Raw genomic sequence first — 27256 nt, 5'->3', positions numbered from 1 at the left:
AAAGTAAAAGCAAGTAAAAAAATAACTAAAAAATTTCCCTAAGGGAAAACCATTGTAAACATATTAATGAACTTCTGATTGTCCTGTCATAAATTTATTTTAGGTATTGATATAGGTGGATACTTACATACAAATGTACTATTTATGATATCATAAAAATGTATGCTGGTTTATAACCCATATATATGTATATACACACACATATATATGCATATATATATTATTTTTCCAAAATTTTAATTATAATTCTAACATCATTATTAATTTTCCAAGTTCCTATTGATGGACATTTAGTTTCCAAATTTTTCTGATAGAGACAGTGTTGAAAAGGGAATATTTTAAAAAGCAACATTTGTTTGTTAGGGATTTCCAGTTAAGGCCAGAATACAAGCAGAGAGACCATCAAACCATGCTTATTCAGTGGTACAATTTCATTTAAGGTCCTGGTGTCTCTGTGCAGTAGCTGGTATTATCTTCAGCAAAAACTGGAGCTCAGAGGCATTAAGCAACTAGCTGAAGAGTGACTAACTGGAGTCAGAATTTAAGTCCTGACCTATAACCACAAAAGCAGAGTTCTTTTCTCCTTTCCTGTGTACAAGTGTAGAATCTGTTGTCAATAAAGAGGTAATTTTAAAATTAGGCATTTAAGATATGCAAGTGGTTTAACTGGGTGTGACTCTGAAAAGGAAACATGACTTTCTTTCCCTTCTGAATTTTAGTACCTCTGACATAGCTCTTTTGCTATTCAATCTTTCCTGTCTGTCCTATTTCTTTCAGAAGTGAGTTTTCACATTTTGTTTTATCATGAACTGCAACTGAATCCATTTGTGGCACACTAATCCATCATCCTGAAGAGTTTCACACACACAATAGAGGGCCTTTAGCTATTAAAGGCATTTTCAAATATCCATTTTTTCCCTCTACCTGTCACACAGATTCAGAAATGATGACAGCAAACTGAAGTTCATTATTGAGTATCCTCATGCTCCTTCCTAAGGAACTTGCCACATGAATATACTCTCAAGTTGAATTCAATCTGTGTGTATATGTATACACAGGGCACTTAAGATCTTCACTATCCCCATAGGTGAAAGTAGTACATAGTTCACAGTTAATGAGGGGAAGGCTATACTTCAACTGAAAAACAGAATCAGCTTGCCATGATATTTCCCCAATGCTTTCATTAGATTGTTAAAATGTGGGCCACTCGGTAATGTATTGAGGATTCTGCTGATCAAGAGCATTTGATGATAACTTCCCTCATCTTGCTATTAATTGATTAGCTCAGTTATTTCTCTTTCTTTTCTTACAAGTCACCTTGTTTAACTTTCTTGTAAAACTGAGCAGAGACCAGCAGCCTGTCTGAGATATAGCTCTTGGAGATACAAAGAGCCATGCGGGCTGCCACAGAGACCTAGGTACTTTGGGGTCATTAAATCTTAATTTAGATTTCTCCAATTAATGAAACCAAAAAGTAAGATTTGATATCAAAGGTGATTAAAGTTATAAGGCATATTAGAGAGAAAAAAAAAGGATGTCCAAACCTTTAAAAATTTTGTTTACCTTTGTTTTTCTTTTTAACAAGAAGGGGAAAGATTGATTTTTTTTTTAAAAAAAAGAAGAAATAATAGTACAGTGTATACATCTGCAGTCTTGACACAGACAAGGGTCATTGAATTTAATGATTCTAGAAATGTTTGTGGACTAGGACTAAGGAAGACCACAAAGATCCATCTACTCCTACTTTTGCTATAATGATTGAAGTAAAATTGGAGAAGAAATTAGATTTTTTTCTACTTTTTCTATTGAAGGGAAAAACTATAAAATATACCCAAACACATTATATGAAATGAAATGAAACAATAATAAGTGTATTTTTCTTCTTCTAATCCACTTGGGCACAAAATCAGTTTGGAATAAAGTTAGTGAAAACTAATCCAGTGGAATGAGACTGAACAATGGTTGTGAGCTGTGGGTCTTAAACTCAGGCTGGAGTGCCTTGGATGGTGGTTAGGGTTCATCGGTATGCCCCATGTACCTGTTCATTTCAGGATAACAATGCACTCTGTTGTATTAGATCTTTAGACTTCTCGTCACTTGTCTCTTCTGCCTTTCTTTAAGGTCCAGTTGAAAAGTGAAGAATCCAAAACATTTGCAATGAAGATTCTCAAGAAACGCCACATTGTGGATACCAGACAGCAGGAGCATATCCGCTCAGAGAAGCATATCATGCAGGGGGCTCATTCTGACTTCATAGTGAGGTAAAGGTCCTAATACTAATTCCAATGGCAAATCAACCACACATCCTCTGCCACTTGTGTTCACCCTTAACACATTTCATTTTCATATAAAGAAATTTAAAATTTTGTTTAGTTTAAAAAAATTAAAAGTTTTGATTCTATTCTTTTTATTCTTTAAGAGACTCAGATTCTCTAAAAAGATGCATCTTTCCCAAAGGAGGTATCAATTTCTAACATTTCATTTTTATTCTGTTACCTACAATGTTACATAGACCTCTAGGGCTTAAAAGACAAAATGTCTTTTAGTTATTTTGAAATATTCAAAACAATATTAGCCTTAGTTCTTTACTCCTCAAAGGAGCACCAGAACTCCTCCTCCTAACTCTAACTTTCTACAATAAATATGGGAGGCAGTGGATATGCTAAATATGTTGATTTGATTATGAAACAGTATCTATGTATTGAAATATGTACTGTACCACATAAATATGTAAAGTTAGTATGTGTAAATTAAAAACAAAACAAAGGAAAAGCTAATTTCTCAAAGCTTAAAAAATTTTACATGCTGTTAAAACACAATAGTGTTCCTAACCTTTGCTTTCTTATTTGTAATTTACAGGCTATACAGGACATTTAAGGACAGCAAATATTTGTATATGTTGATGGAAGTTTGCCTAGGTGGAGAACTCTGGACCATTCTCAGGGATAGGTAGGAGATTTAAGAAAATTCTATTGTGTATCTAAAAACACAGTTGCCCCCAATGGTCTATAAGAAGAGTCCATTATCATAATGTGTAAAAATTATAGTTACATTTCATATATGCTTATATTCAAAATATGAGGTAAACATAGGGTACAATCCACTATGCAATTTATTATAATAACATATAAAATTCACTTTGTAAATAATGACATAGGCTTAGTTTCCCGTAAAAAAAAAAGACACTTTGAAAAGCATATACTTAGCTTAGCATGAGTATCAGAATCAGAAAACTCTATACCTGGAACTCAATACATTGCTTTAACTTTAAAAGAATTATAGCCATTTTATGATTATAGTTAGAATTAACTTTTTCAGATGGGCCATCTGCCTTTCATGACACTAAAAATTTTCTTTCTCTACCTTTTATTGCTCTTCTAGATTAACCTAAGTTTCTAGTTGTCTCTTTTAAACTTTGCTGATCTTAGGGAAAAATGAATCTACTTATAAATAATAGTTCATGTAAACAATCTGACTTAGTTTTACTTTTCTACCCTTTCAGGGAAAGTAGTTTGTCTTGATAGTGCTTATTTCTTTTAATTATGAAAATTCATTTTATTTCAATTTTTCATCTCATATAACTAGCAAATTATCTTTTAAACAAATTTCCTATAAAATATCTCAGGGTATCACTACCTATATTTTTTTCAAGTACAAGAAACCAAATTTATTTTCCTATGAATAATCTTTCAGTCATTTCCTACAAACAATCTATTGGCCTTGCCAAAGTCACCTTTGCTCCTTAGAACATTCACATTTAGGCAGCTCTCCTTATTATTGCAGTCCTGCTCCTCAGACTCTCTGCTGGCTAACATTTTTCTAAAACTTATCTATTGATAGCCCCGATGTTCCCAGAGACCATGTAATTTTTTGACATTTGTTACTTTGTAGATATCCTGCATAGAACAAGTGGTTCTTTATAAACTCTTGATTTAAATTCTCATTCCTTCGGGCATTCTCATAGTACTTTCATATCTTTGTTCAACACTCTTTCAGTTCTTTTATTTCCATGACCTTACTTACATATGTCAAATGGATTTGTTTTTACCATATTGTATTCTATTATACTAGTGTTTTGTTTGATTTCTTAAAAAAGAAAATAAGGGAATAGGTAAGAAAGCATATAAGGGAATTCAGTATGTTGACATTAGGGAGCACTTTAGTATTTGTACTAAGCTATTTTATCAGAGCATATTAATATTTGAGCTCATGTTTGAGTACAGATTATATCCCAGGCATTGTGATAGAGGCTGGGGATACCCTGATAAACAAAGCAGATGTAGTTCCACTTCTCAGAATTTATAGACTGTTTCACTAAATTAATATTTTGGTTTGTTAATTAATATCTGGCATATTTTAATAGGGTTCTGCAGTTTGTTTGATCTGACACGTTAATCTATTTATATACTTAAAATCTCTCCCCTTTTTTGGTAATTAGAATAAGATGAGATTTGTAGGTGGAATTACACAGGAAAGAAATAATAAGCTACACAGAGAAAGGACCAGCTCTATTCCCATAACATTCTTTAAACTTCTCTTAAGTTCATTAACTAAAAAGACCAATAAAAATTATGATGAAACTCTGTCTGCTGTCCTCTCATGAAGCCTCAACAGGCATGGGCCTCATTTTTTCCAAAATAAATGTTATTTCATTTATTTCCCTACATAACTTGATATTTGCATTTTGTTTGGTCATCAGCTCCAGCCATACCTTCTGAATGAGATATATTTTGATTTGTTGGCGTAAATAGGAGTGCTGTGCAGCAGCAGCTTCCTTGAGTGGAGTGGATGGAAGGAAAATAGTAATGGAGTCCCATTTCTCTCTCTCCACCAGGCTGCTTTGTGGTACTTCCTTCTTCCTCCCCCTGTTGTCCTTAAGTTTGGGTACACAGTTGCTGAGTCCCCCAGTGCCTCCCTGAAGAGGCTTGATCCAGAGAACCCGTAACCACTTAGTTCTTCCCAAAGATTCAGGAATGCTGAAGCCTTGACTTTAAAAGCAACAGAACGGTACATATAATAGCTCAGAATCAAATCCCTGCCAACTTTCTTAGTAAAGATATGTGTAGACTTACTGCTTCTATTCTATATCACTTTCTTTTTCTTTTCCATTGCTAGAAAGAAAAGAATAATTTGGGGCATCCAGACTTCAGTCAATATTGCCATTTGATTAGCTTTCTATTTTATAAATTGGGACTAAAAATTGTTAAAAAGAAGCATACAAACAAACAAACAAACAAAAAGCCAAGCAAAAGATTATGCTCTTATGCTATCAGTAATAATGTATATGAAAATATCTGTTATAAAGACCAACAAACCAAAACCCTATCTTGTTCAATTCAGTTCATTTCAGTTTTCCTCTTGTGTGCAAGGAAAGTATTGGTGAGGGAGAAGCCTACCTGAAAGCTGTGCAGAAGAAATTGGAATTGATTTGAAAGAAAGCTTACATGACCACATTCCTTTCTGCAATGTGATACCTCTAGCCTAAGATTTAGCATAGGAAGTCTCAGGACACCCTCCTTCTTCCACCTCCAGCTGAGATGACCATTTCCTGCCTTTCTCTTTCTTCTCATCAGTATAGAAAAGGAACACAGAACAGTTCTTCATTTGTTGTCAAGAAATGAGAATTAAAATGATTTTATGTATGACTAGAATTTGAAGACTATTTTTTTATCTTGAGGCTTGCACTATACTACTAAAATGTTAATTGTTTCTATTATTTTAATGGTTTATTATTTATAATGTTTTATCTTCTAGTTGGTGACTTTTTGTCTTCCACAAGTTTTGGTATAGGATGCTACAAATCGTATTTTGTCTTCCTCCCTAAGAAAGGAATTGGCAACCCCTGCAACTTTTAAAAAATATGATTGGTTAATATAAATAATATGTTTACTACATATATTAATGTATAATATGTTAGCATATACATACATATCCATATTAGTTTTTATAAAACTTAATATAAAAATTTAATATTATATTATTAATAAAATTTTTAATCTAGTGAAATTTAACATCTAAATATACGATAGAATTTTAATATATTAAATTTTCTACTAGAATATCTGAAATAATTACTTCAGAAGTCATATTTTTCAATTTCACAATCTCACTTTCTGTATATATGTCTTCCTGAATATATTTTATAATCCTATAAGTAATAAGTGTCTTTGTGTCATTTTTTGATTCTGGCTATTTTGTGGAAGATAATTATTTAAATTCATCTTTGTGCTTCATAGATGGCATATAGATTGAAGTGTTTCAAAATAAATGAGTCTATCTTCATCATAATTTAGTCTCCCTAACTTACTATTGGCAATAAGCTTCTCAGATTGCAAACACACTTCAGAATTATATACCCACTAATGATTGTTGCAACTAGTCAATGTTGCCTAGTCACTTTGACAAGAGATATTTGTCTTGGTTACATACTGATGTCTCAGGAATTAGTTTTGACAAGATGATAACACTGGCAATTAAATTTTAATTTGAGTATGTCAATAAATATATATAACCCTCTATTTTCTCAAAATATTATCTACTATCATTTAGCAAAACAACCACCCATTTCCAAAAGGTGTAAGAATCTATCCCTTACTTTCCATGAAATGTTTACAGATGTCAAGGGCACAATTTTTTTTTAACTTCCAAAAGCTATCATAGGTCAAGCAATTTAGTTTTTAAGCAACTCTCTAAACTGTTGATTAAATAAGCTTTCACTTCCATTTTAGATCAAATTTACATTGTCATTTCCAATTCTAATAGTAATTTTTCCTTCTGAATCACCCTAATGTTATGCCTTGTGACTACTATTTTTAAACTCTCAAATTGCATATATCAAATATTTAGTGATGGAACATTGTGTTGCTGATAAACATTTTGTATGCATATATTGTGTTGACTTTTCAAGGTTTGAGACAAGGTTATCATTTAATTTTTAAAATATGTTACAAATATATCTGTGTATGGCCGATACTTGATACAGTCTTTTGAAGAAATAGAAACCAACATTCTAGGACCCTCCAAACTGGCTCAGGAGCAAAGAAACCTGGAAACAGGGCTTTCAGGAATTAAAGACAAAAGATATATAATTTGAGATCAGTTAACTTCATAGAAAAAAGGGAGGATTTGGATTGGCAGGCAATATAAGGGTAACTTTGTGAGAAATATTGGGAAATGAAAGAAGACATATTAGCAGATATTTCTGCAGAGTTGATTCATGGCAATTAGCCTTAACAGTGAGAAGCACTTCACTAACAGTGAGACTTAGTGTTGCAAATTCCTCACCACCCGCAACCTTTGACCTATTATCCTCTATGACATTGGCTAATTTTCCTAGGTTAAGATATAGTGCCAAAGAAGAATTTTGGTGCTCCATTGGAGTGGCCAGTATTGATTGAGTAGCACTTGTGTGCTAGGCACTTATCCAAATACATGTATGCATCAATTCTTTGAATCCTCACAACACAAATGAGACAGTAACTATTACTAGCAACATCACACAAAGGAGAACACTGAAACTCAGTGGAGTATATAGTTACTTAAGATCAACAAAAGTGGCCCTGCTTGTATAATTATGGAATTAAAATGGAGTCTACTATCATGTATAACTAAAAAGAGACAATAAATTAAAAAAAAAAAAAAAACAGTAAATTAAACTTGAAATTCAGGCCTAGATTTTTGCTTCACAGTCTATATTTCTAACTTACAACCTTCTCTCCGAAACCTGAGTTTGTATTAGAATTTGTCCATCTTTCTGTTAATGACCAACTTATTCAGAATATAAATATACCTTTCTGCAGAGATTTCACACAAAAAAGGTAATCTCTCCCATATCTTTTCTCATTACAACATTAACAATGCATTTGCCATTGGGGTCCATCAACAGCTAATATTAAGGAGACCAGAGAGATGTCCTGAGTCACAACTGCAGAAATAATTTCTTCTTCAAACAGTAGTCAGAAATTTGTAATCTTTCAAAAAGGACCACTGAAATCAGTTAACCATAAAGTCAGGAAATAACCCATTCGTGGATTAAAACAAGACATACTATGACATACTGTGAAATTTAACAAGATTCTATTCCACATACAATTTTGTTGTTTTGTTTTGTTTTTCTTTGTAATGCTTTTCACTGAGGAGGGACTGAACTCACATTCAGTAGATTACCACACACACACACACACACACACACACACACACACACACACACACAGTCACACACACAGATATTTACTATGTAGCAAATAATCCCCCCTATTTAAAGAAACTTACTATTCTTGACAGGAAAACATGTTTAACTCAATTAAAGGCAAAGAATGGGGATTCAAGGCAATACTCTAATTCCTTTCCCAATAACTGGGCTTATAGAGTCTTAGCTCTGCCAAGGATAATATAAGTCATAGGACAATTGCAGCTTAAAAAATACCATTCAGTTCCTATTACAGATGCAGGCTTTCTCCAAGAAACTTTCCCTTGCCCTCATAAGTTTGTATTAGTTCCATTCAGATAACCTTAATAAGAGATTCAAGAATCCTGGTACTTATGACTAAAATCCTAGTAATTATTGAGAGGAGTAGATATCATCATGCTTAGAAATATATATCTAGATCCATATATCTATCTATATTTTATATATACATATATATGTGTATACACACACACACACACATATATATATATGATTCTTTGGGGAAAAGCTGATTATTTCAGTGACAAATCAAGAGAAATGAGTAATTGACAACTATATCTTTCAAAAAAACACTAATTCTGAAAAATGACCTAAAAGGTGACTGCTGTAACCTTGAATTCACTGATGAATTTTGAAAAAAAAACAATGTAGCCACATTTCACTGCCCAGGTTGTTAGATTTGTGTCTTCAAGTTTGACAAGAAAGTAATGTCACCAAAATGCAAATGAGGAAGCTGCTAGCTTCTGTTTGTACCTCAAAACCATTTCTGGGCTTGCTTATGTTCCAACCCAGCCACCTCAAGAACTTGTGTTCATACTCATGTTCAGGTTTTTGTTGTTTTTTTTTTTTTTTTTTTACTTTTCTATTGGTTTTTCTTTTAGTTATAAGTGATAGTAGAATCTATAATAATAAAAGCATGGAATGTATTATGTTCTAGTTCAAACCCCAGTACCTCTCCTTCCCCTTCCTTTCTCCATCCCCTGCTCCCTTCCCTCTGTTGATCTTTCTGCCATTTACCCAGTTAATTTTTTAATTAATTTCTTGTGGATGTGCTCATTGGTAAAACTCACTGTGTATATTCATGCATGTACATAGGAAAGTTATGTCAGATTCATTCCACTGTCTTTCTTTTCCTACCCCACTTTCTTTTCATTCCTCTTTGTCTAATCTACTGAATTTCTACCACTGCATCCCCTTATTGTCGGTTAGCTTTCACGTATCAGTGGAAACATTCAACCTTTGGTTTTCGGGAATTAACTTTTTCACTTAGCATCATAGTATTCAGATTCATCCATTTACCAACGAATGTCATCAAGTCTTTCTTCTTTATGGCTGAGTAATACTCCATTGTGTATGCCACATTTGCATCTAAGTTGGCTGCATAGCTTAGTTATTGTGAATTGTGCTGCTAATAAGTATTGATGTGACCGCATCACTGTAGTATGGTGATTTTAACTCCTTTGATAGAATTGTTAGCAAATGGTGGTTTATTTCTAGTTTTTTGAGAAATCTCCATACTGCTTTCCTGAGTGGTTACACCAGTTTGTAGACCCACCAGCAGTGTATGAGTGCACCTTTTTCCCTACATCTTCACCAACATGTATTGTTACTTGTATTCTTGGTAATTGCCATTCTGACTGGAGTGAGATGAAATCTTAGTGTAGTTTTAATTAGTGTTTCTCTAATTGCTAGAGATGTTGAACATTTTTCATGTATGTATTGACAGTTCATATCTCTTCTTTTGAGAAGTATCTGTTCAGTACCTTTACCCATTTATTGATTGGGTTTGTTTTTGTTTTGTTTTGGTGTTAAATGCTTTGAGTTCTTTATACATTTTGGGTATTAATGCCCTATCTGAGGTGCAGATGGCAAAGATTTTCTTACATTTTGTAGGCTCCCTCTTCATGCTTTTGATTGTTTCCTTTGCTATGAAGATGCTTTTTAGTTTGATGCCATCTCATTTATTGATTTTTTATTTTACTCCTTGCATTCTCAGAGTCTTGTTAAGGAAGTCAGTTCCTGAGCCAATATGTTGGAGAGGTAGGCCTACATTTTCTTCTAACAGGTGCAGGGCTTTTGGTTTAATTCCTAGGTCTTTGATCCACTTTGAATTGAGTTTTGTGCAGGGTGTGTTCTTGAATTATGCAATTCTTAAGTTGTGCTTACTACTAGAAAAAGAGGAAGTTTATCTTTTTATGTTGTTCCATGAAAAAAACAGTTAAAATAGGAAGATTCTGCTATAGAACCAAGGAATTAACCTTAAATATCAAGGTTTTTCCCTTTATTGCTATTTTATTCAATCAATCTATTTATCTATCTATATACAGATATAAATACAGATTGTATTTTTTATGTTTTACATACACTTCTACATAGAACAACAAGAGACAGATATAAGACAGAACTTTCTTGATAAAAAATTATAATCAAGTTAATATTCCCTTCCAGTTACCTTTTCTCTTCTAATTGTCTTTTAGTTTAATCTCCTCCTACTAATTAGAAGGTTTTAGTATAGGAAACTTTTGTCCTAATGATAGAAGTTTTGAAAGCAGAGCTTATTGAAGTTGATGCCAACATGGTTCTTTGAAAACATGAGGTGTTTTTGGTTTTTTTTTTTTGCATTCTCATGAACCATATTTACAATATTCAGAAAGATTGAAAAATAAGCTCTTTAAAAGTATATAGGAATAAAGCCTTTAGCCACTCCTTTAAGAAGCATGTGCTTGGTGGACAACCTCTAAAATAGAACTCACTCCCCCTGTCTACTGCTGTCACTCTGTTCCTGTCTGGATTGTGGTGGGCTGTTGAAAGGAAGCCACCAAGTACCTGAAACCTGATGTGTGCTTGAACACTTCTTGATCCCTTTCAGGAAATTAGATTTTACTATCCCACGCATAAGGACAGAGAATCTCTTGGCTTGATCTTCAAATGCTTTAGAAAACCCAATGGAATAAGTGGCAATTATATGACATTTAGCTGGGAGGACATTGGTCTCTGGGCTAAATTTGGCCCAGAATAGAGCAACATGAGAAGAAAAATTAACCTTATTAGAGAAACTAATTTTTACACACTTTCATTTCATTTTCTGTGTTTTAGAGGTTCATTTGAAGATTCTACAACCAGATTTTACACAGCATGTGTGGTAGAAGCTTTCGCCTATCTGCATTCCAAAGGAATCATTTACAGGGACCTCAAGCCAGAAAATCTCATCCTAGATCATCGAGGTTATGCCAAACTGGTCAGTGCATTTCATACATGGGTTCTGTTCTGCAGCTTTTAAATATTCATTTATAAAACGGTCTCTGCTAACATTAAAATCTGGTTTCTACTGCAATGTTACAACTTTTCTTAAAGTAGGATTTAGCATTATAGTTTTCAATTAAATATATTTTCAAATTATGTAAAAGTTATAAGAAATTATATTGTCTAAGTTTGAATTGCTATACTCCAGCAAAACATGCTTTCTGACAAGCACTAGAAAACACCACTGCTGGCATGTGTTCATAGACCTAAAAAGAAGCTTACAGGTTATTTTTCCTAGCTGGAATTCTGCTATCCAAAGGCAATGTGCATTTATCCTACAGTACACTGTTAACCATTTTAATAGTATTTATCTAAGAAAAATGCCAGTGGTAAAAATTGAGCTTTTCCAATAATGTTCTTAGGCTATAATGATGATGATGATGATGATGATGATGATAATGTCAAAAGTTCTAAAGATTTACTGTAGAATGGAAGTTCTACTATTCTAAAATGTATAACTTTTCTGGGTCTTGGATCTGTCAGTACCTGATTCTATTTTTAAACTTTTGGAATTTTTATACAGTATATGGTTTTTAGAGAAATCAAATCAATGTCAGTTTATTATTTGTAGTGTCATCCAAATTGTTTTAGAAAAAAAATAGACTTTCTGCATTTCCTACTCCTCTTTCAAAAGGTTTCTAGAAAAATTAAGGCTCCATTCTTATTTTGTTTATGTTTATAGTGGAAGATTCTTTGTTCTCACTTCTGCGTTACTTACTTCTTTCCGTGGTAAAGTGTCTTCTAAAATAATTAATATTGAATGAATTGTGAACTTCATGAAGTTCAGCATAAACCATTATATTCTAGGAAAGATGATGGATAGGAGTATCTGGACTTCTAATGTTTCTGAGTAAAGGAGATATTCTTTCTTTATGCCACAAACTCTGTTAGTATAAATGTAGGGAAAAAATGAAAAATATTTCTGAAAAAAATTCACTTCTCTTATTAATGAAGTGAATTTAATTCAATACTTGTGTTCAGCTTTTCCCACAACAGGGTTTTTTCAGAGTAATTTTGCACAGTATACATGCTTCCTTTTGGAAAACAGGATTATAACAGCTAGCATCTGTTTTTATTTTTTATTTTTATGATCAGTATACTTTAGCAAAATAATTTATTGCTTTACAACTAATCATAAGTGGCTTATGTATCTTGTCTTTCTCTCTTTGTAAGGTTGATTTTGGCTTTGCAAAGAAAATAGGATTTGGAAAGAAAACATGGACTTTTTGTGGAACTCCAGAGTATGTAGCCCCAGAGATCATCTTAAACAAAGGTCATGACATTTCGGCTGACTATTGGTCATTGGGAATTCTAATGTATGAACTTCTGACTGGCAGGTATGGACATTTATAGGGAACTGCTAGTAAAAATAGATCACATACAACTACACACTTCTGCCTTTGTCACTCCAATTAGTCCAGCTAAAAGTAGATTTCAACATATCTCAATACCATGCTTCAGTTATGCTAATGATAATTCACAAAGTAAGATCTAAAATAGATCCAGTGAAGACAACCAACTTGATACCAATTTCTGGTCTCATTATTGCTAACTCCTTATACGAATGTGAACACAGAAGGATCCAATGTCTTAAATGAGATTTTGAGTCTAATCATTTAGCCAGCAATGAAGCAAGGGAAATGATAATCTTAAAATTTCAAGGGTTAACATAGAAGTAAGAGGGCTGGTTAGCAATTATATATATATATATATATATATATATATATATATATATATATATATAACATATGTATATATTTACATATATATAATTAATATTCAATGAATTGTCAATTTCATGAAGTCCAGTGTACATACACACACTATGTGAATGTGTTGCTATTTGTGTAGTGTTGTAATCAACAACAACCAAGTAGGCATTAGGAATACCACATAGTGTAAGACAGATTACAAGCTCCCCAAAGACCAATATTAAGAGAGAAGTGAATACACCACTGTGATGTGAACTAAGAGCAGTACGTGTGAGGGCCTTTACGACCCACAGAGTTTAGAAGAGGGCTGGGTGTGTCCAGAAGCCTTTTAAAGAATGGAAGGCTGTAGCTGGACCTTTTAAAGGAAGAATGGGACTTGGATGTAGAGAGGAAAAAGAAAGGGCATTATAGGCATGGATTTCCTCAAAATTAAAATTAGAATTATAACCTATGATCCAGTAATCCTATTATAGTCAAGAAAATGAAATCAGCCTGTTGAGAGACATCTGCACTCCCCTGTTCGTTGCAGTCTTATTCACAATAGACAAAAAAATGGAGCTATCCTAAGTGTCCATCAACTAATACATGGATAAAGACAATGTGTTACATATACTCAGTGGAATACTGTTGGATCATTTAGAGGATGAAAGCCTGACATTTGCCATAAGCAGCATGAATGGAACTGGAGGTCATTATGCTAAGTGAAATGAACCAGACACAGAGAGACAAATACTATGATCTTACTCTTGGAAAACTTGATTTTAGAAATTGAGTGAAGAATGGTGATTATCTGAGACTGGAGAGTGGAGTGAGAACAGGGGAGTGATAAAATGGGAAGAGGGTGATCAATGGGTACTAAGATACAGTTAGATAGGAGTAGGAAGTGTTGGTGTGCTACTGCACAGTAGGGTGATTGTAGGTGTCTGTACTACACTACACATTCAGAAAGCTAGAAGAAAGGATTTTGAAGGTTTTCTCTGTAAAGAAATGATAAACATTTGTGGAGATAAATGTGTCTAACCTAAGTTCAGTATGACACAATGTATATATGTATCAACACATTATATGGAACCCACTAATACATATACTTTTTATGTTTATACATCAATTAGAATTAAAATTTTTTAAATGTTAAGAATATCAAAATGAAAGGAAAAAAGTGTAGCCACAGAGATAGTACATAGGTTGGAAAAAATAATAGAAATGTAAAAACAATATAGAAATTTTTATAAAAAGAGGATATAAAGATCAAAGGAAATAGAAAAGCACAATTATGTGTATGAATAGAATATTATCAATAAGATAGAAAAACTTAATTGCATGACAGAAAACTCATGACATAAATACTTGACTCAGTGTATGCTTTTGACATTCATACACTGCATGTTCAGGTTCAGGTTCATATACAGGTTCATAGTGGAACCTTCAGAGTAATAACATAATAATGTGTCCAAGCATAAGTTTCCAAATTCAATGACAAGGAATAATCATATTGCCATGAAAATTACATTATGTATGGTGTTGACTGTGAGCAGGAAAATAGTTTCAATTGGCCTTAGCCTTTTCTAGACACCTTTATTACTAAAAGATAATATAACACGAATTTTGTGGTTATGGGAGAACATTATGGTATAAACTCCATTAATTTATATCAAAACAAGTTATTCTTAAAATACAAATGCAACATACATAAAGTGCACCCAGACTTTTCTCAAAAACAATTCTACATGACCAAGTCCACAAAGATGAGTCCAAATAAACCACTCAGGAGCAGAGAAACTGGAAAAGAGATTGGAGATAGATGGAGTGTTTTGCATTAAACATTAAAATTTAGATGAAATATTTTAAATTTGTATTGCTTAATGGAATTTAAATATTATAATCTTTAACAATCTTAAAACAATACCAAAAGCAACCAAAGTTGAAGTAGGAAGAGAAATATAGTTCTAACTGTATATGTACTTATCCTTATCACTCATAATTAGTAATCTTAAATTGTTTTTTATAGCTGAAACATGTTACAAAAAAATAAAGTACAAAAATCAGGGTTTTTATAATTTTTTTTTCTTTAGCAAACACTTTCAGGAATTCATATTGTCATTCCAGAATCACATATTTGGATATTGCCTTTTTTGATTTTATTCCTCAGTTTAATAAAGTCAAAGTAAATTGAATGCCTATATTTTTCAAAATCAAGTGTAATATAATCCTGTGTATCTCCATCTTCACAGATAAATATATGAAATTATGTTAATCAAATGTTTATTATTAATATTTGGGGTATTTTATATCTTCACTTTTTAGTAATTTTAAGTTTTACATATTGCCTGAATATCTTAGACTGTACATGCATCACTTTATTAAAGCCACAAAAGCCATCTTTAAAAAATTATTCTAATTGTCTAAGGAAAAGAAATCATAAATTAAAAAGCAGTAAATTAATTAAAAATGCCAGATTTGTGTCTTCCTCATTTTTAAGCTAAAAATCAAAATTCCCAAGTTAAGAAAGAAAATATTCAATTGTAACATCACATAAAACTTTTTAAATTCTAAGAGAATACTAAACATGAGTAAAGGTTTATTTATTTTAAAAGTGACTATAATTGACTTACAGCTAATAACATATTAAATAGAAAATACTTATCACAGAAAATGAGGCAGATAGCATCACAGCCCTCGGCAAAAGCAAATGGGCTACTATTTTACATCTACTGAAAAAAAGGAAATAGTTTAAACTTTTATTAATAAACATGAAGTGCAAAAATAAAATAATCCACAAGATTTCTTCTTAAAGCAATGTGAACCCTGGATAAAGCATAATTGAGTTGATAAGCATGACAAGGGCCAAAGAGTTAAGGGATGGTTTGAATGACCAAGGACAAGAGGTTAGGCACCTGCATATACAGAAAGGAGGGGAACAGCAGAGAAACCTGACCCATTTATGTTTGTGTCAGGGGCTTGCACAGTGTTTGGCTGCTTATTGAATTTCTTCCTGTTTTGCTACTAATGTAAGCCCCATATAAGAACTGGTATCTTTTGTGGCACTTATAACAATTTCACTGTTCTTATTTAGAAAATAAAAGTAGTGTCTCTGATCACATCTTGCTCTCATTCTCCCAGCCCACCTTTCTCAGGCCCAGATCCTATGAAAACCTATAACATCATATTGAGGGGGATTGACATGATAGAATTTCCAAAGAAGATTGCCAAAAATGCTGCTAATTTAATTAAAAAACTATGCAGGTAAATGTTTTAAACACATTCTTTTTGAAAGGATCATATTGTGAAAATAATTAGATTATTTAACAAAATTATTATTTTACTTTTAGGGATAACCCATCTGAAAGATTAGGAAATTTGAAAAATGGAGTGAAAGATATTCAAAAGCACAAGTAAGTGCTCTTTCTTTATAACTTTCAGGTGTCAAGTGTTCAGAAAAGCATTTCCATAAGGTGGTATGTTTTGATGTGTTTTGAGTTATTGGTGTATAAGGGATATAGTTCTACAGGAACAGCCAAAGAGCTTGTAGAGACCAGTTAGTTTTTCCAAAGACCCTTCTTCAAGTGTCTGGAGCTATACAGACGTGTGTGGCAACCCTGTGGCTTTCCAAACAGCAGATTCACTAATTCAGTTGCTCTGAACTCATACTAGCATTTCTTTTTCCTCTCTGACCCAAAGAAAAAATGGTTATTTTTAATTTAGGGGCTCTACTCCCTACCAGAATATTAAAAACAAAGTTGCCCACTGCATCATACCCAAAGTTTTTAGATTAAAGGCAAAATATATATTTTCCATCCATCTCCCTATTAGGTATAACAGGAAAGCAATGCAGAGTACAGCCTTTTTTAAATAATAAGTAACATCAGAACTTATGTAAGCTGGATGTTCCAAAGCTAAACTAAACCCAGACTGATTTTTCTCTTTGTCTGCTTGTCTTATACTCCTAAGAAATTCATATATTTATCAAAATAACTTATTTACTGAAATATCTGAATATCTAGAAGTCCTACTAAAAATTTGGTATAAACATTTTCTAATGGTGGTCTCTGCATAGACAAAACAAAAGGAAAACACCTTCCTGTGCCAGTATGTAGTCCTTATTTTCACAGAAAAGCTGTGTATAAAATACCTTCTTTCTATCTTTAAAAGGAAACTGGGATATGAAGAGACAAATATAGGACTGTGAAAAGGGTGATCAGCTTAGGCTGCACTCTGAATCAGTGACAGAGATGGAAAGTTAATTTTCTGTCCTGACTTCATCTCTTGACTCTAGTTCCTTAAAATGAAGTGTCTTGTAAGGCACAAGGTCAAGCATATTACAATACTTAGAAATTATAATGACAGTGTAGGAACAAGGTCATGTGGACATTATGGCTAAAATGACAAGAAAACCAGTTGTGTGGCAGTTGGCATTCAAATTTGACAATCACACTTTTAAAATATGCATTTTATGAAATAAGCTAATTCAAAAACATGGGATTCACTACAAAACATTTTGTCACAGGAAGACGTTAGCCTAACTAGAGTATGTATGTCACACACTCTCTACATGTTGTCCTGGAAGACTCCACAGCAGGCACATGACTCTTATGATGTTTTTCCTTTCCTAGGTGGTTTGAGGGCTTTAACTGGGAAGGTCTGAGAAAGGGCACCTTGACTCCTCCCATAATACCAAGCGTAAGTGACTTTTCAGCTGAAATTGTGCTTGCTGGTGTTTATGTTATCAACAAAGAACTGATCTTTGTCAAATCTTGTCATGTGATGGGATTAAATAAGCTATAAAATAATTCCATTAAAATGATGAAGTACTTTAAAATCCAGACTTAAAAACAGATAACTTTGGGAATGGTTGCTGTGGATGTGTTTTAGCCTTATCTTTTTTAACTATGCACTTTAATTCCAGTTGCCTGTGTAGATGAATGTGATTTAACTTGTGTTATGGTAAATGCTAAATATGTGCATGTGTAGACAGAAGAACAAAGCGAATCTGCAGCAACGAGTTTCAGCAGCTATCACTTCTTGAACAGCATTCCATTTCTGCCCCACTTGGTGGTTCTCCCTCCCCCTCCCCCAATGTGACTTTGAAGCACTCTCAGGTACAACATGTCCTTTCAGCTCTCTATCAGGCTCTGAAAGAAAAAGAGTTGAGTGTGGTGGTGCTCACCTGTAATCCCAGGGGCTGAGGAGGCTGAAGCAGGAGGATCACAAGTGCAAGGCCAGCCTCAGCAATTTAATGAGGCTCTAAGCAACTTAGTGAGACTCTGTCTCAAAATAAAAAATATAAAAGGCTGTGATGTGGCTCATGATAAAATGTCTCTGTGTTCAATCCCTAGCACCAAAAATAAATAAATGATAAAAGAAAAAGTTTTTTTTCTTAACACATCAGGTTTCTTATTGAATAGCCACTTCATTCACTAAGTGGACTCTACATCATAGTAACCTGAAATAGATTTCAACTGATTGCATTTATATTTTTCATCCATACTGCATTTAATAAGATGTAGTGTGTCTAAATTAAGAGAGAGATGACCGCTTTATGGTCGTGGGACTTTCATTCATATGCTACCTCTGTCTAAGACTAATTCAAACCTGATCTTTGTACAGAAATATATTTCCTTTTTCTAAGACTTATTTCTGTGCTAATATTTGTTTATTCATAAAACAAAAAATACCATTACCATGTCCCACATTACAGATGCTAATTGCATTCATGAAGATTTGGTTTTAGAACAAAAGCAGAGTAATAAACTAGAAGAGGTAAATAAATAAATACTAAACTTAAATTATCCTAACCTAAATTTATTAGGGGTCTTTTATGCAATGAAAATATTAAATTGGCTTTTGCTGATGCTATGCTGATTGGACTTTGCCCAGTAAATTTATAAGAATTTTGCTCAAGCTTAGAAATAGCTCTTATACATAGAATAAACATACAATACCTGGCTTCTGCCTGCTTCTCCATCCTCACCTCCTTGTACTCTCCTCTCTTCTTAGATAGCAGTTACATCAGCATATTTTAGTTACTTCAAAGCATGGAACTGTCTCTCTCTGTCTTGCCTCAGGACCTTGGCATGTGCCTCCCTCCATGTTGAATTCACTGATTCTTAGGTTATAAATCATACTTTTTCAATGAAGCTTCATATGTTCACTCTTACACCCTCAAGGCACTATACATGCACACACACACACACACACACACACATATGAATCAGATATGTATATCATATATATAGGTATACATATATATAGAATAAATAATATATATTTTACAGCACTAGTCAAAGTTCATACTTACATAAAGATTTTCTTAATTACTGGTTTTAACCACACAATTTATTTCTTACTGTAATATAAATCTCTGTGAAGTAAGACCCATATTTATTTTTACTTGCCACTGTTAACTCCAATTCAATCCCAATTACATAATGGATGTTCCTATTACATAGCAGATGCTCAAACAACTGTCATTAAATAGGGGATTAAAATGCTTTTTGAAATTCAATATACAGAAAATGTAGTACATGCACATAATGGAATACTATTCAGCCATAAAAAAAAGAATGAAAATCTGTTATTTGCAGCAACATGGGTGGAACTGGAAAGCATTATGTTACGTTAAATAAACCAGGAATGGAAAGACAAATGCCACCTGATTTCTCTCATATGTGGGATCTAAAACAGTTTGTCTTGTAGAAGTCGAGAGTACAACGGGTGCTAACAGAGGCTGGAAAGAGTAGGGTGAAAGGGATAGGGAAAGGTTGATCAACCGGTACTGCGTTTCAGTTAGATGGGAGCAAGTGGTTCTGGAGTGCTATTGCACAGTATGGTGACCAGAGATAAAAATGCACTATTTATTTCAAGAAACTATGAGAAGGGATTTTGAAAGTTTCACTATAAGCACACGATAAATGTTTGAGAAGACAAATATGTTTAACCTAATTTAAACATTATGCAATGCACTCATGTATCAAAAATTGCACAGTCCCCCACTGATAAGTATAATCTGCATTTTTTTATGTATTGGCTTAAAAATGAACAATTCTTTTTAATAATGGAAAATAAAATAAAATTCTAGCATGGAATTCTATGAAGAAAAGCCAGAAACCTTCTACTCATTCTCTCATGTTGCAGGTTGCATCACCCACGGACACAAGCAATTTTGACAGTTTTCCTGAGGACAGTGATGAGCCACCGCCTGATGACAACTCAGGCTGGGACATAGACTTCTAACGCATTTCTCTTACCTGCTTCTGCCTTGCTGAAGACAGCTTTTTCTGAGACACAGCTGCCAGCAAACTTGAGGGAAAGAGAGAAGATTAGTGCTCGGGGTCACCATGATGCCTTTGATCGATGCTGCTCCAGTAACTACAGTGGCATTAGGACTTATTGCTTAGATGACAATAGTGCTCTTTACATGTTTTCTGTTTGAACCTAAAATAGCAGTTGACATGGTGGTCCTGAAGCAAAGCCTTTCACCAGTACAGTGATGTTTTCTATTGTTGCAACGATCGATCTTGCTTTGCTCTGATTATAATTTGAAAGACTGTAGGAAGCACTTCAATCTAGTAAAAGAGTCTGTACCTTGCTAGGTTTATCAGGATGAAAGAATAATATATTGGTACGATGGATTACTATGGTACAGAACCTGGGCTATCCCCTTTCTTTAAATGAAGGTTGTGGAATCTGTTACTGCAAGCCGGTGTACATACCGTAGAAAAGAGGACCACACATCTGTGGGTCACAGAGTTCATGTCAAACCAGTGCTAGAAGTTTCATGATTTTATTTCCCAGCAGTGCTGATGACAAGACTGAATGTTACCTTTTCTTTCTGACAGATTTTAAAAATTGATATGATAAAAGCACAACTGCTATGGATTCTCCTGAGACCTTTCATAGCAGGTATATATGCGTTTTCACAGAAGATTGGAAAAATGCATGATATTCATTTCTTTTTGATAAATTGGCATGACAGAGTGGGGGAAAAAAGCAATTCACAAAACCATTTCATATTTTAAAAAACATATTGTGCTTAAAGATGGTCCTGGAAATAAATGACTAGCAGCCAATTGGTTTATCTATTTACCTAACATACCCTCAAACTGAGGCTTAAAATATTTCTTTTTATAAAAATAAACCCTTGGGTTAGGGGTGGGGTATGGTGGGGAGGGATTAAGACCCATCCAAAAAATAAAAAACTATATAGGTGCTATGTATATCTTTCATCTGTAATGTCAGTGTCTGAACAGACAACACAAATTCTAAACCTTACATGTCTAGCCAGAGACTCAAGCATTTTCACTAAATTTATTAAACCAAATACCTGTCAGATTTCACTTACACAACATAGACTAGGTTCAAGAGAGAAAGGTGATTTGGAAACCTTTTTGAACTAGCTTCTTGTCTTAGGCCTGAACCAAAAAAGAAAATAAGAAAAAAAAGTCAGAAAGCACAAAGGCAAAATTATTAAAGTTTACAAAACCAGGAAGCTCACTCATTTGAGGTCAGGAAAGAGAACAAGAAACTGCACAGGTGTTGATTACCTTTTCCTGAATAAGCCCACATACTTGTCAAATTAGGAAGGGGTTAGAGAGGGAAAAAGGAACATGAGTTCACAAAAATTGATTTTAGCAAAATAAAACAAATATTAGTGAACCTGAAATTTATACTAACTAGAAAAGACTAGGTATGAAAATATTAGACTGATTTGCTTTTTTCATGTAGAATAAAGAATCAGCAGATGAAGTTGGGTCCATTGGTGGCAGGCCAGATGAACATTATTAGTTGTCAATAGTGGAGTTTTCTAGAAGCTTTTTTTCCTGGACAGATAGCATTATACCTACACAGACCAATGTATAACCTTCCAAACTGTCTTGGAACTGTATGTGAATTTGGTATAATAGGGACAGTTTTGCTTTTTAACATTAGAGAGTTTTTCTTAATCTAATGTAGATGTTTTTGCAAAATTATGTCCAATTAGATCATCATATCTTAGCCAAGAAAGGGTATATTATGAATTTTGTTTGAATTTTTCATACTCAAAACTATTTTAGAACATGATATCAAAATAAACTCTAAAAACATTTTCAGGATAGAAATAATAAGTATATACTATATATATATAAAGGATAAAATTCAATTAAAACTTTGATCCTAAGATATTATTGATACTATTATTATTGGAACTTTCCCTCTCTTACAAACAATTTCTCAAAATCAACCTATTCCCCAAGACATTGGCTGTCTTCTGCAGATTTCAGAATATAAAATTAAGTGTATCAACCTAAAGTCTAGCTGTGAATCCTATTTCAGAGGTTTCATATGTCTTTTAATTGGTCTTTTAATATGTATATGTATAATTCCAATTACCGCCAATGTTCAGTAATTTTTGTTTAATGATTGTGTGGTTCAGGTATGCTAAGGCTTGCTAGAATATTAAATTTACCTTGTCATTAGAAAGTGAATATGCTCCTACAAATTTTCAAATATCACAAAAGTCCCAGAAATTAGCACTTACTCTGGATTTTGGACTATTATGGTTCAAGTCTAAGACAACCCATATGTACAGTCTAAGGAGAAGGAAGAAGTAGCATTCAGCACAATGTAACTGTAGATTGTTTTTCCCACCTGTACCTGCATCTTCGTTCATTTCACCCGCAACATTGCATCAGGATGTCTAAAGCAATCACCAAAAAATAAAGGTGAACTATATCTTCCAAGAATTACTAATGAAAACATTCATCTGATTTATAACATTTAATTTAAAGGAATTAAATCTTGTCTTAATGAAGACACTAGGGCTATAATTCATGGTCAGCTTCATTTTATTTCTGAATTTTTCATGCCCTCTTTTTTTCTTACATTAAAGAACACCTGGATAAGTTTAGAATAGTGCCAACTTGTTTGATTTGTGAACTGACTTTCTTGTTAATATTTCCAGTATGGGAAATAAGGGCTTTCTGTGTGTCTTGATTCACAGGAAAACTGAAAACTGCCAAGGGAAGGAACATCAAAGTTGAGATAGATTGAATACATTAGAGAAAATTATTTGTGGAAAATTGCTGTAATTGATTTTTATGTTTATTACCTTCCTTGTTATTTCAATATGAATCAGACCCATGTAGCATTTAAAACAAATGTATTTTGATTATATACTTAACAAATCATAGTTTTTACTTACAGTTATGAAATATACATGTGAATTTTACATGTATAATGATACATACTCAACTATTGGATTTTTCTTGCTTCATCTGTAAATGACTGAACTGATGATGATGAATTTAAATTTAAAGAAGTCAGCTACCAGATTGACAACAAGGATATCAGAAATGATTTCATACAATAGAGGTGATCTGTGCATTATCCATAACACTGTTTCCTTTCACAATAGGACCACAGACAAATATTTATGTAAATAGATATTTTTGTGTGATATTTTGTGGTACATATAACTTTTTTTAGTGTTTCACAGCATTATTATTTCATTTTATTTGTATTGAATAATGTTTCTAGGTCCAAGTAGACTTGAATTAATGTCATAATTGTCAGTATTATTGAAAACTATGTCAACAGTACTGTTATTCATCTGTCCCATAGTTTAGAACATGACCTGGCTATCTGGCATTGTTGCAAGTGCCTTAAATTCATGGCATCTGATTAAAAAAAAAAAAAACAAATTTGGTGTTATGCTGCATGACAAAGACAAACACACCTCAAAATGTTGTCCTTTCTTAGCTTGCTGCGTTTTACAGTTCTTTCTGCTAACAATTTATAAGCCTTTATTATATAATATTGATGAATTACAGAAATGATGAAGTTGTTCTCTTATTTCTGTTAAATGTACCAGAGCTGTGTATCTGTTAATGAGATACAGCGTCATTTCTGTGAAATGTATAAATGTATGTGCAGGTCAAATTAATATATGACATACTATCAGTCTGTATACAGGTATTCCTGTTTTGCTAAGCTGTGCAGATTCAGTGAAAAAGCAGTTAGTGCAGTCACGTTCTAGCATATCTCATTTTATAGACTCCATTAACAATGGTCCAACCCCCCAAAAAATCAGAAATGACTGCTAACCACATCTCGTTCTGAAACCAATGATGAAAAAGTACCTTGGTGCACCACTCAACAAAACAGGATGCTTTCTCTGAGTTCTTGTATATGCAAATCATTTATGAGGCAAGTTTTCGACAGACCTAGAAAGCAAAATGTTGAAAGTATGTTGTAAGCCCTCCTCTTTATCTGCCCCTGCATCAACAGACAGAGCTCTGGGACCTTGACCATGACTCAGAGGTTTGGGCTTTCTGAGTAAGGGGACATTTCTTTAAGCATCATCTATCAGATTTATTTCAATGTATGATGTTTTTACAACTGGTCAGTTCTTTTGTATTCTTACTGCTATGGTTATTTGATTGTCCTCTTACAATTTGTTCTACATGAAAGAGTCCTTTGTTAGTCAGAATGCAACAAACTGTCATCAAATGGTCATTGACCACTTGCACTCTTTTGATGTAGATTAAAAACTTTTTCATAAACTTAACCTGCTTTGATTTGCTCTGTATTTTTCCTGCAGCTGTAATTGCCGAGTGCCTGTTGTATACTTTATAGAGTTGAAATAAAAAAAATAATTACTTTTGAACTTGGTTGATGTTTAATTCCACACACTATTTAAAAGATGGAATTGGCATATCATACTAGAAGGGAAAGGCCATGTGCTGCTATTGTAAACTGTCACTATAATTATCTAGAAAATACTTCTACTCCAACCATCCTTTGTGAAATACCCTAATCTAATCTAAAATGAATCCAACAATTCAGATTTAAGAATTCAATGGGAATAATACTGGACCACCAGCATGACAGTAAAACAAATGTATATACCCACATGAAACCATAAATTAGAAGATTTCCCTATATTACCATCAAACACTCCTTTGAGCATTTTTCATCAAACTCCAAAGTAGACAAGCAAAGGGAGGATTCCCATAAGTTACTACATGCAAGGATGGAATTATTCAGTATGAAAAGCAATTTCACAAATCTCTGTTCTAATATTTGTTCATTGGGTCCCTCTCTTAAACTTTATATACATAAAAGTATATAGTTTTAAAGAATACAATTAGAACTCATTCAGCTCTCCAAAACCCTGGTAAACATAGTATTCCATCATCCTTTTTCCTCACTGAAGTAATGATGCACACATTGAAATCTAGTGTACAGCATAAAGATTCCCTCAATTTGATGGCGTTTTTCTTATTGACATCACATTGCCAGTGAAAGTGAGTTAAAAACCCTGATTTGAAGAACACCATAAATTTAGTCCAGTCTGCTTTCTCAGACAGAGCCAATAAAATAATCTGGAAAAAATACTATGTCAATATATCACATATGATGATTTTATTTTGCAAATTCAAAATATTTTTAATATCTATCCTATAATTTCTTTAATTTTCACAATGTAGATTTAAGAATGAACTTCCCTAACGCTGAAAGTTTTTTATTTAATTACACAGCTTTAGGGGCAACATGCAGATCAACACAATCACTTCAGAGACAGCAGTGAGGGAGGGTTGGCAATGCTGAAGACACTGCTCCTGCCACTGTCACATTTGCACATATTAATTTCAATGCAATTAAATCAACACAAGATTAGTCAACTGTGACAATAAGTTGGACAAAAGGATTCAGCTGTAAATTTGAGAAGAATGAATTGGATTGTGTGTTCATTCAAGTTGATCACATTTTGCTTGCAGACCTAACCACAGATTCTCAGTTATAGCCTTAAAAATGTCATGCTCAGTCACCACATTTAGTATTCTTTTTCGAAGAGTTCTATTTAGAATTTTCTTCAGTATTATATAACTTTTAAACTAAGAAATTAATAGATTGATGAAACAGTAGGCTTCTCTCTGGAAGTTGTTTTTCAGCTCAGGTGAATCTCTGGAGCAATGACAAATCCATCCACATACCAACTATTTGAGCTAAACAGGGTAAGCCTAAATCTCATGCAAAAAAAAAAAAAAAAAAGAAAAGAAAAAGAAAAGGGCGGGGTGGGAAGGAGAGGAAGAGGAAGGAAACAAAACAAGGCATACAAAACGACCCCAATGGATAGCCAATGAGTTCATTAAAGTTAGTGACCAGATTCAGGGCATATGATCTAGGCCAGTGTTTGCCAAACATTAATGTCATACATAACGATGTTTCTGGGAAATAAGCTAAAAACAGATTCCCAGGGTCATCTACTGTTACTTTGAGGTGTAACCTGGGCATGTGATATTTTAACAGACACCTTATTTTATTTTGATGGAGATATTTTATGTAGATTTCTATAGAAGAGAAATCGGAAAATAAGGTCCATGGTTGGGTAAAAGAACTAAATAAGGGCAAAATGTCTAAATAGACATCATCACCCAAAGCATATTAAATACCTTTGAAAATGTTAAGTATTCACATTCCACTTATATAGATGTCCTTCCTAGCTAACATACCAAAATAGTATGTGAATAATAAACTATTTTAAAGGAATAGATCTACATCTTGATTTGCAATGCCCAAAAGGTATATTTATACCCACTTCTGGTATCTGGTAAGTCAGGATAGGATACTAGCAGTTAACTTGCAGGAGGCCTTTCAGTCTTCTAAGGAGAAATGACAATGGATTTAAGCTTCTGGCTCAGCTGGATTTTGACCTCAATTCACCAATGTCTGATTTCCCTCCGTGGGGTATTTCCCAGCTCCATGGAAGTTATGTTTAGCAGTTTGACTTGCTTTGACCATTGAAAGGTGAACCTGTCACTTCAAGAAGAAACTTTAAGAGCCAATTTGTGTTTCTTTACATTCTCTTTTTCTCTACAGTTGTGATGTGCAATTCATCAACAGTGGCTGCCCTGTCAATTTCAAAAGTGTGAATGGCAGTGAGCAGGAGCAGAGCACTCAGGCTTTACAGTGGAATACATTGTTTTGGACCACTAGGATTCTAGCTTTGTCTATTTCTGCTGCATGATCTTGCCTATTCCAATTCATAAAATACTACACACATACAGAAGAAAGA

At 33.4% G+C, this 27256-nt stretch overlaps 1 protein-coding gene across 1 annotated transcript; it reads left to right on the top strand.

The window, feature by feature from the left end:
• The first annotated feature begins 1829 nt into the window (after positions 1 to 1829).
• LOC306660177 (cGMP-dependent protein kinase 1-like) lies at positions 1830 to 23936 on the top strand. The gene is made up of 8 exons (XM_079138369.1): positions 1830 to 2261; positions 2860 to 2949; positions 11285 to 11426; positions 12665 to 12828; positions 16324 to 16446; positions 16533 to 16595; positions 17814 to 17880; positions 20335 to 23936. Exons 1-8 carry the CDS (start codon positions 2158 to 2160, stop codon positions 20431 to 20433), a joined length of 852 nt encoding a protein of 283 aa, XP_078994495.1. The 5' UTR covers positions 1830 to 2157; the 3' UTR covers positions 20434 to 23936.
• Positions 23937 to 27256: the final 3320 nt, after the last annotated feature.

The sequence above is a fragment of the Sciurus vulgaris genome (genome assembly GCF_902686455.1).
Source record: "Sciurus vulgaris genome assembly, chromosome: 4".
Classification (NCBI taxonomy): Eukaryota; Metazoa; Chordata; class Mammalia; order Rodentia; family Sciuridae; genus Sciurus; species Sciurus vulgaris.
Note: the sequence above shows the minus strand (reverse complement) of the source record. Positions and strands in the feature narration are given on the sequence as shown.

Bases quoted from the DNA above. Each gene is read 5' to 3' on its own strand.
- LOC306660177 (XM_079138369.1), top strand. From the start codon at position 2,158: ATGAAGATTCTCAAGAAACGCCACATTGTGGATACCAGACAGCAGGAG. The intron at 16,447-16,532 runs GTAAATGTTTTA...TTTTACTTTTAG, and splicing joins TTAATTAAAAAACTATGCAG to GGATAACCCATCTGAAAGAT. The intron at 16,596-17,813 runs GTAAGTGCTCTT...TTCCTTTCCTAG, and splicing joins AAAGATATTCAAAAGCACAA to GTGGTTTGAGGGCTTTAACT.